Source organism: Vipera berus (assembly GCF_964194415.1).
Source record: "Vipera berus genome assembly, chromosome: 1".
NCBI lineage: Eukaryota > Metazoa > Chordata > Lepidosauria > Squamata > Viperidae > Vipera > Vipera berus.
In genome coordinates, this window is record NC_138202.1 from 151590422 (window position 1) to 151608072 (window position 17651).

At 36.7% G+C, this 17651-nt stretch overlaps 1 protein-coding gene across 11 annotated transcripts in view; it reads right to left on the reverse strand.

Annotated features, from left to right (window-relative positions):
* The window catches only part of BAZ2B (bromodomain adjacent to zinc finger domain 2B), a 228494-nt gene that overhangs the window by 76833 nt on the left and 134010 nt on the right, over window positions 1-17651 (reverse strand). For 8 of the 11 annotated variants that reach the window (XM_081315163.1, XM_081315165.1, XM_081315170.1 and 5 more), the window contains 3 exons: window positions 10458-10646; window positions 4841-5002; window positions 1324-1517 (listed from right to left, as the gene is read on the reverse strand). In XM_081315163.1, coding sequence (XP_081171289.1) covers window positions 1324-1517; window positions 4841-5002; window positions 10458-10646 — 545 coding nt within the window. The remainder of the gene's footprint in view (window positions 1-1323; window positions 1518-4840; window positions 5003-10457; window positions 10647-17651) is intronic. The other 3 variants (XM_081315169.1, XM_081315168.1, XM_081315162.1) reach the window with 1 other exon arrangement.

Below are 17651 nucleotides of genomic sequence, written 5' to 3' on the forward strand. Positions count from 1 at the left end.
AGACCAGCTTCCAAATGTGAACTGTTTCGGTAGCTCATAAACACTCCACACCACACAAACATTAAATACAGACTAGAAACATCTGAACACGTCATTAAAGTACAACATTTGTTTAATATTATCAGATGTGAGTGGAATATACATATTGATCTTTATTACAACATGGATAGAATGGCATATCCATAATCACAGCTCCTGCTTGAAGAAGAGGTGATAGCTGTTGACAACAAGACCTTTGATTACCAATTGGTTTCCAATTGCAATTCAGAGTGCTGGTTATCACCTAGAAAGTCCTGTATGGCATACAGCTTATTTATTTGAGGAATCACCTTTCTTTAGTTGCTTCTGTCTGAAAGTCAAAAGCTATTATATTGTAGAATATATTTAGTATAATACATTCCCAAGTAAGCATAAACAAAATTTCATCATTCTTACCCAAATTTTCTCTTTCTGTTTCTCTCTCTTTTCCCTACCGTTTAGGCTTCTCTACTACTCCAATCAGTTACTATATTATTCCCATATTATTATAATTTTCCATCATAAAGCTCCAATCTATAATTGGAAACTAATCAAAGAGAGAAGCAACCTAGAACTAAGGAGAAACTTCCTGACAGTTAGAACAATTAACCAGTGGAACAACCTGCCTCCAGAAGTGGTGAATGCTCCAACAGTGGAAGTTTTTAAGAAGAGACTGGACAGCAATTTGTCCAAAATGGTAAAGGGTTTCCTGCCTGAGCAGAAGGTTGGACTAGATGACCTCCAAGATCCCTTCCAAATCATCATCATCATCATCATCATCATCATCATCATCATCATCATCATCATCATCATCATCATCTTATCCAGACCAGCCTTTCAGCTTGCAGGCTCTCAAAGCAAGCTTATTCCTACACAACTGCTACTCCAAGTCCCACACCCATACTCAGCATTTGTGAAGGGCAAAGTCTTGACTTATACAGAACAGCTTTAGGTATTTCACGTCTTCCCTCAATGAATGGTTCTTCTCAACTTCAACTTCATTGAAAATGATAGGATATTTAAAATTGCTTCTAGATGAGGTCTAAGAGTACTGTTCATAAAACATATTTCAGACCTGATCCTTTTCTAACTTTATGTACCAAAGATATTATAGGCAACAAGTTATCACCATCCTAAGAGTGCATCAAATCTCATGTCGCCATGGGAATAACCATCCTGAGTAGCATACAGTACACACCAGTTATAGCTCACAAAAGGGATGACATTTATACAAGGATTTTCCCTTACAATCTGAATGACTATATCTTATGTCAAAATTTACTCTGGTTTTTTCATTGTTTTTACCTTGTCTTTAATCTTGACAGCTCTTGTATCCAGACCCTGGTTTTTATTTTGTTCCTGGTTACATTTGCGGCTTCCTCCTACTGAGATTATAACTTTTGCCTGTCCTGCAGAACTTGCAGTGGTGGTGGATAGCACAGAGGTGTTGATGCCTGATACCGAAGTGGTACTATTTCCATTTACAGATCCATTAACACCTTGAAAAACAAAAGTTATGTTTATTTTTTTCTTTTTAGTTACAGTCACATTAGCCTCAATGAAAAGATACATGTTGAAAGAACTCTATGTCTATCAGAAAGCTATCAAACAATTTTCTTTTTTAAAGAAGCACTACAAAAGAAACTACTTTGCTTAAATTGGTCCTTTTTTACAGAAAGGAAAAGAAAAGAATAGAAAAGAAAAAAAGAAAAGAAAAGAAAAGAAAAGAAAAGAAAAGAAAGGAGAGGTATAATTACCACAATGATCAGAACATTTTTCCAGATATGTTAATCTTACTTAACAGAAACAGCAAAAATATAAACTTTTTCTAAAGGTTGGGAAAGGCGTGGGAGAGCCATTAAGAGGGACAGGAAAGAGTGAGGGCTGTTAAGGGGGAATTCTGTGAAAGTTCTGAGAAAGAGGTAAGTGCGAGAAAAAGTTCAAAATAATTCTATCTTGATTCTGCTTAACATTTTAATGGACAGAAATGGACTTCAAGATTCTTTTATTTCACCTTCCTACAATAAACAATGTTACTTGAATCCCTGCCACGCCTGCTTCTTGATCTAGCCCACATTGAAAGAAGGCAAAAATCATGCATAAGCAACACATCAACAACTGAATGCCCCAAGTTATTAATCTGACAATTACTTAACAGAAAGAGATTCATGCAAAAGTTTATAGTATTGCAATTATCGATACCAAAATAGATGAATACAAAGGCAAAGAGGACAATTTTTCCTCTAAACATAAAAATATCGTCTTTTTCTGAGTATCTGTTCCCAAAATTCTCAGCAGAATCTATCACATTGAATTTATTTTTATCTAGAGGTATTAAATCAAAATGCTGGATTTTATGAACGAGGCTTCTACTGTTTTATTATCTACGGTTTGTAAGAGAGGATGGGTAAAACCAGCTATCTGCCGTTTCCTAACCATATTAAAAGATGGTAACTGTACACAAGGCTGTACTAATATTGTATGTATACTGAAGATTATGGTTCATAAAAGAAGTAAAATGAACAAAGAAATGGACCTAGAGAGACCACTTTAATAGCATTAATTTAATATAAAAAGGTCAAATTATTATTAATTTATTTATATTTCATTTTTATATAATGGTATAATTTTTATAAATAATGTATGTGTAATTTACATATATTATAAATGTATGTATATTTAATAATATGAAGTCTACAAATTTCAAGAAAGTGAACCTCAAGTTAATGTTTGATATATTTTGGTATATCATACATAGTTAGTTCAATTTAGAGTCTTGTGGTAGCTGCAAGAGTAGCAAACATAATTGAATAAACTGGCATGGAACCATTCTGATGAAGTGGGCTGTGATCAACAAAAGCTTCTGTGATAACGAATGAACAATTCTTTACAGTATCACAAGACTCAGTGTCATATTTTCTGCAAAACACTAACATGACTTCCCATCTGGTAGTAGTTAATTATATAGGGTTTCCCCTCCCCAGTATTACCTCTATCGGCAGGCCATGATCAATGCAAGTTCCAATACTGCAATATTCAACTTAGCACAATTTATATATTGATTCCAGGTACCTGTACCATACCATTTAACGCGAGCCAAAATCCAGTTAGTGCAAGGCTAGCAAGCAGGTGGTTGAGGTTAATGACAGTGCATTTGCTTTTGGGATTTTGAATACTAATTATTGTGTATGCAAAATGGAAAAAAAAGGAAAGTTCTATTTAAGGAATCTCAAAAAAGAGGTTCATTTTGAAAAACTATAGTAGGATACCGATGATAGCAGGCAGTGCTTTTTTTGTAAAAGAAAAAGGTGCCGGAACTCACACATGTCATACAACCCACCTTGCCTACCCTACAAGGTTCCATCCAAAAAAGGTGCCGGAACTCCGTTCTGAGCGTTCTATGACAAAAGAAGCCCTGATAGCAGGTATGCTTTGGGTATGCATTTATCTTCCAGCTTGTCCTTTATTCATCTGATGATTTATTTGAAATATTTATAAGATCTATTTATCTAGTAGATTATAGGAATGATGTTTAGATATTTTTGGTTTTATTTTGCTTTCTATAACTGGGACTTTGCTAAAAATAAATTTTAAGTATATTCTTTTAATCTTTTACTGTTATATTCATTAATAAACATATACAATTGCCTATTTCCACTGAATTACAACCAGTTACCCTATTTTCCATAGAAATATCACCTTGAATAGTGCAAATTCAAATAAAGTGACTGAGTTAGTTGAGAACAACTGTAGATATTAATTCATCAGGATGTAATTTTTTTATGTGAAGAGGACAGATCATCTATCGGCTCTCACCAAGGAGGGAGAAAATCCTTCCTTCTCTTTCAGTTTCACTATTTGTAGATATATTTACAATATTAATAGCATAATTAATTATAATTAGATATACTGAATTCGTGTCTGACTTGAAATTTATTTCTAAGCGGACAAGGGCCCATTGAAAGTACAGCTCATGTCCTGCTAAAGTGTATCTTCTATAGCAGGGCTGTCAAACTCAATTTCATTGAGGGCCGCATCAGCATGGCGGTTGCCCTCAGGGGGCCGGGTGGGTGTGGCCAGGGTGGGCGTGGCCTACTGGGTGGGCATGGCTAGAGTGCGTATGGCCTACTGGGTGGGCGTGGCCAGCTCTACATCATTTGCATCAAGGGTGCCTATGGGGGCCTGGGCAGGAGTGGGACAGATCTGAGGGTCTCTGGCAGGAGGAGGGTCTCTGGGCCAGGGCCAAGGCACTGGGGGCCGTTCCCTCACTGTTTCCAGGATGGCTTCGCGGGCCGCATGAAACCACTTTGCGGGCCGGATCCGGCCCCCGGGCCTTGTGTTTGACACCCCTGTTCTATAGGGATTCACAGACTCATTTTACAACACCTCACCTATTAAAATACCCAGGAAATATTGAAATAGTGAAATCTTTTATGTACAACTACTGTTATCAGATCAGTATAAAGTAGTTCTTTGAATGTGGCAAAATTTTGTTACACCGTATGCAAAATTAGGCAGACTAACTGACCACTGGTAATCAACCACTAATTGTTATATATTATTTGTCTGCTTTTATTGTTATTGTCTTTAATGCTTTTATTTTTAATGCTGTTCTGCAACCGTAATGAAAATTGATTGGTTATTTCTAAGATGTATTCAAACTTTGAATACCAAAATCCCCCTTTCTTGTAGGTTTGTGCATACATTTGAGTTGAACTGGGAATCCAAGAGAAATATAAAGTATCTCTATAGTTTTATACATGCACACAAACACACACCCCGTTGGAGAGGATGCTGTGGACATGTCTCACTCAGAGCTTACCTTTCTCCAAACTTCCACGTGTACTTTTTCCTGGGGTCCTTGAATGGAATGCAGTAGAGTCATGATTTTGGGTGGGAGGGGCAAACAGAGGAGAGATTCCAAGTAGTGGTGGGAAAAATGTAGTGCCAGTACGGGAGTGCACATCTGCATTCCGCCACCATTCTGCATATTCAATGCAAAGAAAATGAAAATAAAAGTCACATTATTTATTCTGCTTTTGCATTTTATGTGTTCTTGTGGCTACATATTCATATACAGATCTCAAACTTTAATAATGCACAAGTCAATACTGTTAAGTATCAGAGCTCCTGCACTTAAAATCTATACGAGGCTATATCTTTCTTTAATGTTTTGAAGTTTAAATATGCCCCTTTAATTTCCCAATTTTTAACACTGTATCTTTACATTTAATTCACACATATCTTTCATCGATCAAATGTTGTGTGCCACTCAAAAGTACTTTACATCTGAGGCTCAGTGTTTTGCAAATAAAACAGAAAAAAATGTAATTATTACGATTATGTGCAACATCTACTAAACTGAGAACAAAGAAAAATGAAAAAAGACTCAGCAACAAGAGTGGTCTCAACATGCAAGAGGCAGAAATCATTGACTGCAGGCAAGGAGAGATTTGTGTAGGAATTGACATCTGAAAGGTGTAGAAACCTTTTTTTAAAGTGCTGTAGAGAGGGTATGAGTTGCTATTTAGGTTTTGTTTCAAGTGCTACAAAATATTGGAATGATATTGATAAGCAATTGAGATCTTCTGCCATATTGGTGCCTAGGTATTCTGAGGAACTATATAACATGATGGTGGGGCAGTGATGCAAACTCAAGTGATGCTAGAGTTGTAATGACCACAACTGAACACAAGTAAATATAGTTTCAACTTATACTGCAGATAAAATCTTCATCTCTAATTAACTGAGGTGTCTTAAGAAATGAAAACTGGATACTGTAACATCCCAGCTGGTCCTCTTATTCTTGACATTGCTACTATATTTTTTATTTATTTTATTTTTACCGGTATTTTAATTCCATTTATATCCCGCCCTTCTCCGAAGACTCAGGGCGGCTTACAAACTTAGCAGTAGCCTTCATTCTATGTATATGCCTGCTTATTAGGGCTTTCACACACACCCCAAGCGGCATTATTACAAAGTCAGCTTAATTGCAAGTACAAATTAAGGATTTGAACAAACCAGGGAGATTCAGCTAGATGGGATTGTGAACGTCAATGCTTTAGAGAGGGGTTAATACTTTCCACCCTTAAAAAGATGGTAGTAAAATTCCTTTTGAAAAAGAATCAAGCTCTAATACTTTGATCAAAGGACATTAATGCTCGATGTCCCGTTTTATAGTTCTGAATACTGAAGAAAGCACTTCCACTTATCATAGCAGAAGGACTGACAAAGCTCCCTGCTTCAAAGCTAGAGAGACCCATACCATTCAGAGTAAGGATATACTTTGGACCATGTAAAACAGATGGTATTTTAGCCCAGATCATTGTGTAAAGTTGAGTTTATTGCTCTTCATATGCCTTACGTGGATAACAGAATTTGTCCCTTAGAGATGAAACAAAACTGCACAATATTATAATCTTTACTACATATGGCAAGAGTAACCACTGATTAACATGGGATGGCTCTCAGAAGTGGTGAGCCAGTCCTTTTGCTCCTTCTACTATCAACTAATAAGCTAATCAGTACTGCCAAAGCCAAATCACAACCCACTGATTAAACCAGAAGACCTTTTCTGAACAGTAAATTTATCTCATGAAACGTTAGTATAGCCCACCCCCTGGATTCCACTTGCTGCTTATCTTCTATTTGCAAATGATCTGAAGATCATTTCTGAATCTTGATGAAAATTGACAAACTCTACCTAACTGTTGAATCCCAAAGGCAATTTCTTATATTACTGAATTACAAAGATCTGTGATACTAGAATTGCTGACTTCATCATGGCATAGAACAGATCTTTCATGGGTTTGATCAATTCCATAAATTTAATGTGCAATTTTTTTCTCCCGCTGTACAGTGTTACAAACCATATGGTGATAAATTATATAATGAGCCTACCCACATACCATTTTTAACCCTCCTTCTTGGCTTTGGAATGAGTGGCACAAACTGCCTGATAGGGAACAAAGAATTAAACACCATTGTAATCCCAGAATAGCAGTTTAGAAAATAATTGTTCCTCAGTAACAAAAGGCAGCAATAAAGAGTGTATTTTAAAAAGGAGTTAGCCGAATAAGAAATTGATTATTGCCAAATACCATACCAGGATAAATACATTATAAAAATCTAAAGAAAATCATAGGATTTGATATTGGGCAACCTATAATAAGCAAGTGTGAAAATCATACTGCTCAAACTGACATAAGTTACAAAATATTGAAATGTATAAACATTAACAATTATGTTTTTCTGGAAATAGAAAAACACTATAAAAACTACATCTTGAATTGCCTTTCTGGCTGTCAAGTGATTTTCCAAGAACCACAGCAGCTTTTGATCAAGTTTATTACAAAAAAAATGAAAATAATTTCATTAGAGCCTTCTAAGTCATTTGTCTTCTAATAGTGCTATTCAGTGGAGTTCATTAGCATCTCTTGAAGACAGAATTTGGAACAAGCTTACAGAGTGAACAGGAGAACTATTAAAACTATGCAAATACTCAAGGTGCTTTGGAGAACATGGGAGTGAAGCTGCAGTGTGTCCAAATGCCTGAGAAGCAATGGAAGAAAAGAAAAAAAGAAATAATTTAACCATCTGGAAAAAGGTGGGTTTGTGTGCTTTGGAACATAGGGGAGCTCTGTTCCAAAGCACTTCTTTTCAAAAATCCGGACAGCCTTCATCTCTCTCAACTCACAGGATTAAGAAAAATACAGACAGCACTAAAGCACTAAAATTACTCTGAGAGTAACTCAGGCGGATAACAACATTATCTCATCCCCTTGTCATCACATATGCTTTTCAGAAGGGAAAGGAGAAAAACAGGAGAGGCTATTGCTTTTAAAAGAGACTTAGGCAAATGTATAGGTGATGCCACTCAAAATTTTGACGTAATCCTGCTTTAAAGCCATTTCCCTCTCCCGCTGCTCTGCAGGAGGGCTTCCCAAGGTGCATTACATCAAGTTCATCAATGAGCTAAGGCAGAAATTTTGCCAACAACAAGCAATCTGCCGTCCTTATGCCACTGTGAAGCTAGAATCCAGCCACCCTAGTTAAGTTCGTGGAATTAATTTGCACCTCATTTATATCAAGGCTTTTGAACATAAATTTTGAACTATTTATCACACATCATGAAAGAAGGGCTGTTTTAAAAAAAACTTTAAAAAAGAAGATTTTATGGTAATAAAATACCTGATGATTAGGTAGAAAACTGGCTTTGTAACATGCATCATTATTTTGAAAGCTCAAGCATGTCAATAAATTAAAGAAAAAGTAAGGAAATGTCAAATGCCACGTGAAAATACTCATTTACATGGTTTAGAAATATAAATGAATACATGAAGAAGATAAGAGTCTTGAGTTAGACCTATCATTCGGCAGAGTGAGAAATCTGAATTGGGGGGCACTGAAATATATAAATTCTGCATATAAGAGGAGTGATCATTTCCTCACTAGTGCAGTGTTCTGAGATCAGAGAACAACTACATGTTTAAGGATTCCATCCTTTCACTCTGTTTACTCTGATATGACATCTTTCAGTTTACATCAAAGTTCTCAAGCTGCTTCTGCACCAAAGGAATGAGAATTAGATATCCTACCTACTCGTGATGTTACTTCTCATATGCAACAAAAACACACATTCACTTTCGATGACTTGCCAAAAGCCACAAAGCTGTTACTAGGTAACATGCCAAAATAGTTTACCTAAGATATAGATAAATGTCCAATCTACTCTGGAAAGAGTGCCAAACTAAATTAGAGAAGCACATGGGGATCACACACTATAACAGGTGGTGGCTGGTCTACTTTCACACACTCACCCAGCCATTGTGATTGTTTCTGGGAATGGAATGGGGATTCCTTTTACCTTCTACTATTGGTATCTTATGCTTATATTAGCAATAGCACTTAGACATATACCATTTCACAGTGCTTAACAGCCCTAAGTGGTTTACAGAGTCAGCATATTGTTCCCAACAATCTGGGTCCTCATTTTACTGACCTTGGAAAGATGGAAGATTGATTCAACCTTGAGCCCGTGAGGATCGAACTCCTGGCCGTCAGCAGAATTAGCTTGCAATACTGCATTCTAACCACTGCACTACCACAGCAAATATTACTTGGGTGTTTGTATGTACACAGAGAGCTTATGCACCGGAGACAAATTCCTTGTGTGTCCAATCATATTGGGCCAATAAAGAATATTCTAAGATTTACGGTAAAATATATTTTAAAAACAAGTTACTTTGAAAAAGTTTTGTCATCCAAATACACATTAAATACAAATAAAACATAAATTTGCAATTATATAGCCACCAACCCACATGCTGCACTACAATTCTGATAGATGAGTAGGACTTTTATGATAAATCTTATGTTTACTAAAATATCATTGAGTTCAATGAAATTTATTTGGTTCAGAACAACTGTGCACAAAACTGCAGGCTGTTTTCTCTTTCCTTTTTTAAAAATAAGATTCTCAGTCTCTTAATTATAATCTGAAAAATGCAAACATGCCCACCTTTGAGAGTCCTAAATTAAAGCTATACCATGATAACTACCAATTATAATAATCTAGTACAACTTACTCCCAAGCAAGTGATATAAAAGTGCAGACTCATAGTGCAAGCTTACACATGCTTATTCAGAAATAAGTTTCCAACATGATTTTATTTTGTGATGTTTATATAGGATTGTAGCCTTACAAAATAATCGTCCATGAAATTACTGGCAAATAAGCATTTTAACACTTAAGTAACCTGGTCCTTTTTTCAAATAAAGTATCAAAACTCAATTCATTTTCAACTAGAACAGCCAAATTTTGATTTTTAGCCCTTGGAGGCTGATCAGATATTTTTCATTCCGCAAAAGTTCAAATAGATTTGAGTTAAAAACATGTAAACCAAATGTATGGAAAGGTCTTTTACAAAACAACAGGAGACTTACTTGTGTTCAGTTTTTTTAAAAAACATGCCAGAAGATGCCTGATTTAGGGTGTTGAGAATATTTTTCAGATTAGTGCTAAAGCAAATCATAACCTACCTAAATAATTTTTATTACAAGTAGATTAGAAACACAAATAAATAAACAAATGATGGGAAAAGTTGAAGAGAATAAAGCAAAAACAAGCTAGAACCGGCCAGCATGCATTACTATTCTCTTTGTAATCATGCAACGTAACTGCCTCAGCTGTATTTACTGATCTGTAAGCCTCGCTGAGATCAAAGGGGTATTTTCAGATCAATGTATATATAGTATTAGGGATGTTCCTGATGTAATAGAATCTGGAACTCACTGAAAAAAGGTGATCTTTTATCTTTAGTATGCAAAATATAAACTCCATGCGCCCCTATACTCCGAAGGAACATTTGTGGCTGCATTTTCAAGCATTTTTTTAAAAAAATGGAAGACTGTTTTGAACATATAGACTTGTTTACCTGGAAAAGTTGTTAGCTGGGGGTGCGCTGCTAAGGCTATGGGTGTACCAAGTGACCCCAAGCCACCAAATTCTGTATGCCCTGAGCTGGCTGTATGTAGACCAAAGACTGGGTGGCTGACCATTGGAAAGGCACTCGACACTGTGGACAGGTTACACGGTTGATCCCCAGCTGTTCTGAATAAATGTCCTGAAGGGGGAAAAAAGCAACACTTGAAAAGGTCCTTGAAAAACACATGCTCCTCTTGAGATATTTCTGGCTTTGGGGGTTTTGAATTTGGGTTCTTGAATAGATTTCAGCAAAATCAACAGCCATCAGCCTCAAGCCAATGGAATAAAGCTGGCATTATAAGGATGCTACTTCCTATAAAAAAGGAATCCAAAACTGAATACGAATTCTGAAGCAAATTCAGGCTACCAGATCTGGGCTGTGAAAATCTAGACCACCATTAGATGTCCAAAAAAATACAAATTCACTCTAGTTTTTAGAGTATTCTTACATTCCCTCTTCCTAGCAAGAGCAAAGCAAGTTTAAAGGAGAAGTAAAATATGTTAATGTTAATACAGCTGTAATCCAGAATGGTCAACTTATTGCATGGTAAGTGTGGTAAGTGCATGTAATATTTCTTCCACTAATAGAAAAGTTTTTGGAAGGATACTATTGCACTATGGTGCTAATTTTCTTGCTTGTAGACTTTCAGAAGGTAACTATTTGGACATTGTTGGAAACAGGATACTGGACGACAATAGAACTTACTAATCCAGTAGGGTTCTTTTTTACATTCTTAAGTACCACATTTGAACCTGGTATTCAGGTAGGTCCTCAACTTACGACCACAATTGGGCCCCAAATTTCTGTTGCTAAGTGAGACAGTTAAGTGAGTTTTGCCCCATTTTACCTTTCCTGCCACATTTGTTAACTGAATCATTGCAGCAGTTAAGTTAGTAACAGAGTTGTAAAGTGAATCTGGATTCCCCATAGACTTTGCTTGTCAGAAGGTCGCAAAAGATGATCACCTGACCCCAGGACACTGTAACCGTCATAAATATGAAACAGTTGTCAAGCATCTGAATTTTGATCATATGACCACGGGGATGCTGCAGCGGTCGTGTGAAAAATGATTGTGTCACTTTTTCCAGTGCTGTTGTAACTTCGAACTGTCACCAAATGAATGGTTGTAAGTAGAAGACGACTTGTACTTGAGTTCAACTCCTGATGGTTTCAGAAAGACTACCATGGAAATGGAGGTCAATCAATGTCTGGAACTGAATAGTACACTAAGCCATTTGTTATTTTAACAATTTTGCAGAACAGGTTATAGATTTACATATACTACTAATAATATACCTTGTGATTTACATTTGTATAAGCCCAAGTATTATGGCTTATTAACAAACCAAAGTTACAGCAATGTGTCTTAATTACTAAGATATGCCTTAGACGATGTTAACATCATCATAATGATTTAAAGTATTTTATGGTTTACTGTGCTTCGAAAATATACTCAGTTTCCTCTCAGGCAGTCAGCCTACATTTCCTTGGGCAAAGGTGGGATAACCTTTTTTGAATAAATTATTACTATTTATCCCCTTTCTTTCTTTATCCATACCATGATTACAAAGGATGATTTTACCTGCATATGAGTCATGCTACATTTTTGGGGCTGCTGTTTCCAAAATGCCACTATTTCTAATATCTTGGGGTATAATTCCTGTGATATGTAAAAATTATCACTAGGTGGTACTATTGACATCACTTGCACATAGGAGAAATCTCTGTGCTTCTGAATGTTCTAATTATTTTAATTATCTAGGACAAAGAAGGTAGAACCTCTGCCTGAAGAAAATGCACTGACTCTATACAAACAAGCACAAAGCAATAAGAAAGAAGTGATCTAAGGGCCTAGGAAAGAAAGAAATATCTAAATGACAGTAAGAGGCATTTCTTTCAGAACTCTTAGAATGCTACCAAGTTCAAATTCTGGTTATTTACTGCAATTTGATCTATAGAGTTTATCTTCAGGCAACCATCTTTTCAGAGGTCAGTTCTATTTGTCAATGTTACCCAGACAAAGTACCCAGATAAAATGCAGCCTGGCATGCTTTCACAGGCCAGCCATGAGGGCCCAGAGGATGATTCCTAAATGGATGCAGCCTTAACAATGTGCCCCAGATGGACTGCTGTGGTCCCTTCCTTGCTCCCTCTCATCATGGTTCTCAGCCATTCAATACAGGTAGCTCTCAACTTATGATCGCAATTGAGCCCAAAATTTGTGTTGCTAAGTGACAGTTGTTAAGTGAGTTTTGTCCCGTTTTACAACCTTTCTTGCCACAGTTATTAAGTGAATAATTGCAGTTTATTAACTTAGTGACAAGGTTAAGAGAATCTCCCTTCCCCATTGATTTGCTTGTCAGAAGGTCACAAAAGGTGATCACATGACCCTAGGACAGGGGCCTTCAAACTTGGCCCTTTTATGACTTATGGACTCCAACTCCCAGAATTTCTCAGCCAGGCACTCTGGCTGAGGAATTCTGGGAGTTGAAGTTCACAAGTCATAAAAGGGCCAAGTTTGACGACCCCCTGCCCTAGGACATTGCAACCATCATAAATATGACTCAGCTGCCAAATGTCTGAATTTGATCATGTGATGAGGGAACGCTGCAACATTAAGTGTGAAAAACAGCTGGAAGTCACTTCTTTCAGTGGCACTGTAACTTCAAATGGTCACTAAATGAATGGTTGTAAGTTGAGAACTACCTGTAGTGGTGAAGATGAACCTGCAAGTTGCCAGCCCTTGTCCTAGACCAGGGGTCAGCAACCTGAAACAGTGAAAGAGCCACTCGGAACCGGTTCCCTCACAAAAGGAAAAACTGGGAGCCGCAAAAAATGTGTGCACATGCACGTACATGCGCGCATGCACAGAACAGGGTTTGAAGAGTGGAGCCAAGGCGAGATATGCACCTACCCTGCATATTTGAATTGATTGGTTGAACTTTTTTAGTCCCACTTTTTTTTTTTTTGAACTGCACATGGCAGAGGACTGGGAGCTGCAGGAGACGGCTGAAAGAGCCGCATGCGGCTCCGGAGCCGCGGGTTGCAGACCTGTGTCCTAGACCTAGACAGAACAGACCACATCCCAATTTACCTGAAAAGGACCCACATTTCTCTTGGACTTTTTCTTTAGGATAGCTAATGTTTGTCAGTAGACAGCCAGAGACCAACCCTAATTAAATTTCCTATAATACTTCAAGCTTCAGCAATTGCCCTAATCATCAGGAGTGGCTCCCAGGCCAAAAACCTAGTGGTGACTGATAATAACCATAACAATAGTCACAGTAATAAAATGCATCACACAGCAATAGAGTGCGGGGAACATTTGGAAGCTGGCACAATAACAGCAACATGTGGTGTCCAGGCATTATAGGCTAAGAGCAAAGAGATATAAACCAGAGGACGGGAGAAGAGAGAACAAAGAACAGCAAAGTTTACTCATTCTAGAAACAACGAAGTATCGACGCACTTGGCATTTCCCCCTCAATTATACTGTTTTTAAATTAATCAGGGCAGGCAAACAGGTAAATGCCTGATCCCTTGAGTAAGGATTATCTCCAGGAGACAGGCAGAGAGATTTAAGGCGCTAAATAGGTCCTCTGGTATGTTAAAGAGCCAGTCAGAATAGAAAAGGGAGAACAGAGTTGAAATCCTTGTTCAGCCAGGAAGCTCACTGCTAGCCTAAGCTATTTTACAGGGTTGGTGAGAAAAAACACATAAAGAGGCAGGCATTTGGGTGGGTAAGAAAGGGAGGAATATAAATATGTTAAATAACAAAACAATATGGTATTGTTGTTAGCTACTACAGATAGTCCTCGACTTACAACAATTCATTTAATGACCGTTCAAAGTTGCAATGGCACTGAAAAAAAGTGACTCATGACTGTTTTTCTCACTTATGACTGTTGCAGCATCTCCGTGATCACATGATCAAAATTCGAATGCTTAGCAACTGATTCACATTTATGACGGTTGCGGTGTCCCAGGGTCATATAATTCCCTTTTGTTACCTTCTGACAAGCAAAGTCAATGGGGAAACCAGATTCACTTAACAACTATGTCACTAACTTAACAGCTGTAGTGATTCACTTAACAACTGTGGCAAGAAAAGTCGTAAAATGGGACAAAATTCATTTAACAAGTGTCTCACTTAGGAACATAAATTTTGGGCTCAATTATGGTCATAAGTTGAGGACTACCTGTACAACCTACCATATATAGCCACAGACATAGATATTGATACATTTATACACTATACTGGCCTAATGTGCTTGTCCTGGGAGGCCTGGTATACAATATTCCTAATCACGTGTTTTGTTCTTACAGTTTAGAACTGTTTTTGTTGTATTTATTATTTATATTGCTGTAGACCCCCAGAGTCCTATTTTGTTATGAGTTTTCTTCCCAAACACTTCCTACATGGAGTATGCAAACATGTACATATATCTTTTTTTATGATTTAAAAATGTGAGCAATTGCTTATGGGAAGAAACTCCTCAAGAAAATTGCAACAACACATATACATATGCCTTAAAAAGCTATCTATTTCTTACCGGATATAATTTAAGTTTTGATAATGATCTTTAAATCCCTAAATGACTAGAAATTTGCGTATGGGACCATCTGTCTCATTATAATATTCTTTTAAGATCTGCAAGAGAGTCCCTTTTAAAGATGTTCTATCTCCAGTCAGAGGTCCAGGTTTCTAGCATTAAGGGGGGGATTTTGGTGTTAATTTTAATCTTTCTCGGGCGGGTTTAAATCAATATTCTGTTCGTATTTACGGTTTTCTTAAACTTTGCTAGATACACCTTGAGTATCTACTGAACAGAAAAATAAGACATAGATCAAATGAACCCACATATAAATACTGTAACAGCAACTTAATTATATTGCTACTTGTAAAAAATAACTTTTGTAACTTGAAAATTGCCACTAAACAGGTCCTTGTATTAGGTAAATCAGGGGTCCCCAACCTTGGCAACTCTGTGGACTTCAACTCCTAGCCAACCTGGGGACCCCAGAGGTAAATCACCAGGAATAAGAGCCCAGTAAGTCAGTCCTTATTAGTCTGCCAAAACCAATTGTCCCCATTTCTGAGACAGATAACCATTGTAGAGAAGCAAAAAAAAAAAGAACCTTGGAGAAAATACGCAACAACCATAGCAAAACATAAACTCCTTGACTCTCTTTGATATAAAAGAAATCCTACCAGGCTTTCAAGATTCAAGACTACTACACTTGAATCAATAAAAAGAGTTCTACAGTTTCCTGACGTACTCTATCTTGAAGAGTTTTCTTTTGAAGTTGAAGAATTAAATGCCACTTGCCACAGAGGCCATGTTTAACAAACTTCTTCCTGATTACTAAAAGTGCGAAGATGCTTCCTGATAGCATGATATTTTAACCCAACATTACCTATTTTCCAAAGCACCTGAAGGCAGGACAAGAAGCAATGGATGGAAGCTAATCAAAGAGAGAAGCTACTTAGAACTCAGGAGAAATTTCCTGACAGTTAGAACAATTAATCAGTGGAACAGCTTGCCTTCAGAAGTTGTGGGTGCTCCATCACTGGAGGTTTTTAAGAAGAGATTGGACAACCAATTGTCTGCAATGGTTGAGTAGAGGGTTGGATTAGAAGACATCCAAGATCCCTTCCAACTCTATTATCCTGTTAAGATACTGCTTGGACAAATGCTTCTTTCCAAAATCCATATTGTTCAAAACCACACTTTTTCTGAAGCTAAGACCATTACCATGGAAATTGACTCCACAGTGATAGTGTGCATATGTGTTGAGGCATTCATATGAAAAATGTTGCTATAGAGCAGAGGTGTCAAACTGCTGGCCCGCAGGCCAGATGCGTCATGGCGAAACCACGCCCACCCCATTGCCGGCAATGGAAAAAAAGTCGCGATACATCGTGACACGTCACGTGACATTGTGAGTTTGACACCCCAGCTATAGAGTTATTACTTTATTAAAGTTTGCCATTTTCTATGGAAATTGTATCTTATGCAAGCTAGTGCAAATTCAACATTAAGTATCTTCAGCAGATATTCCTAGGGATATTTAATATAAATTCAGCAGACCAATTAATGCAGTAATTTAACTCAAAAACTTACTTAAGAAAAGGTTGCAATTTTATATTCACAATATAGTGAAAGATAGGTGCATCAAGACAATAATAGGTATTACCATTAAATTTAAGTTGACCTATGTCAGAATATTTGACATTATTTTGTTTCATTTGCAAAGTTTCCTAAAAACAACTATGCAACATGAAAATATGTCAAATTTTTGAAAATACTTTTATGGGATATAATAAAAAGATTCAAATATGCTTTGGAAATTAGAAATAGTAATTTTGAAATACATATTTTATAAACAAAGATAGTTATGTTCAAAAAAGAATCAGATTGTAGCTTATTCTCAAAGCAAGTCATATTGAAGCCTGGTGAATTAAACAGATTCCTTCCTTTCTGCCAAATCATTATCTTTTTGTTTCTTAATACATTAATATTCTGGCTAGAGATGAATATTTGTATTTCCTTTCATTTTTTTCTTTTGTTTTTTGTTCCCCTTAAAAAGTGCCAGCTTTCTGCATGCTTATTTTGCATAATGAAATTTAATACAAAACTACATTGCTTAAGACTCTTGACTTATATTATAATAGGCTGAATATTTTTCAGCAAAGCTTTTGAAATTCTACTAGCCAGTACGTAGATAAATGATTGAAAGTATTACCCAAAAGGCCAGCATCCATTTCGACAAGGCTGGTGTCTTAGTAACAAGGAACGATAAAGGCAAATGCCTTTATTAATATTAATGAATTTTGTGCTGCACTGTAATAAGCCTTTTCAAAAGAACTAAAATGGATAAATACTTAACTAATGCCTTAAATGTAAAAAGATGGTGAACAAAATCCTTTGAAAAGCAACAAAGGCACAAAAATGACTAGCTATATCCTCACCCCTCAACTACTTGTCTATTTAAGACACAGGAGATAAAAGACATTAACATGAAGGACGAGGTTGGTGATTTTAATGCGAAGCTAATGCAATATTCTTTACTATACATTTTAGTCAATGTGAGTAAAAGCTCTACTTCCATGATTTAAATCATTATCTGAATGTAGCCACA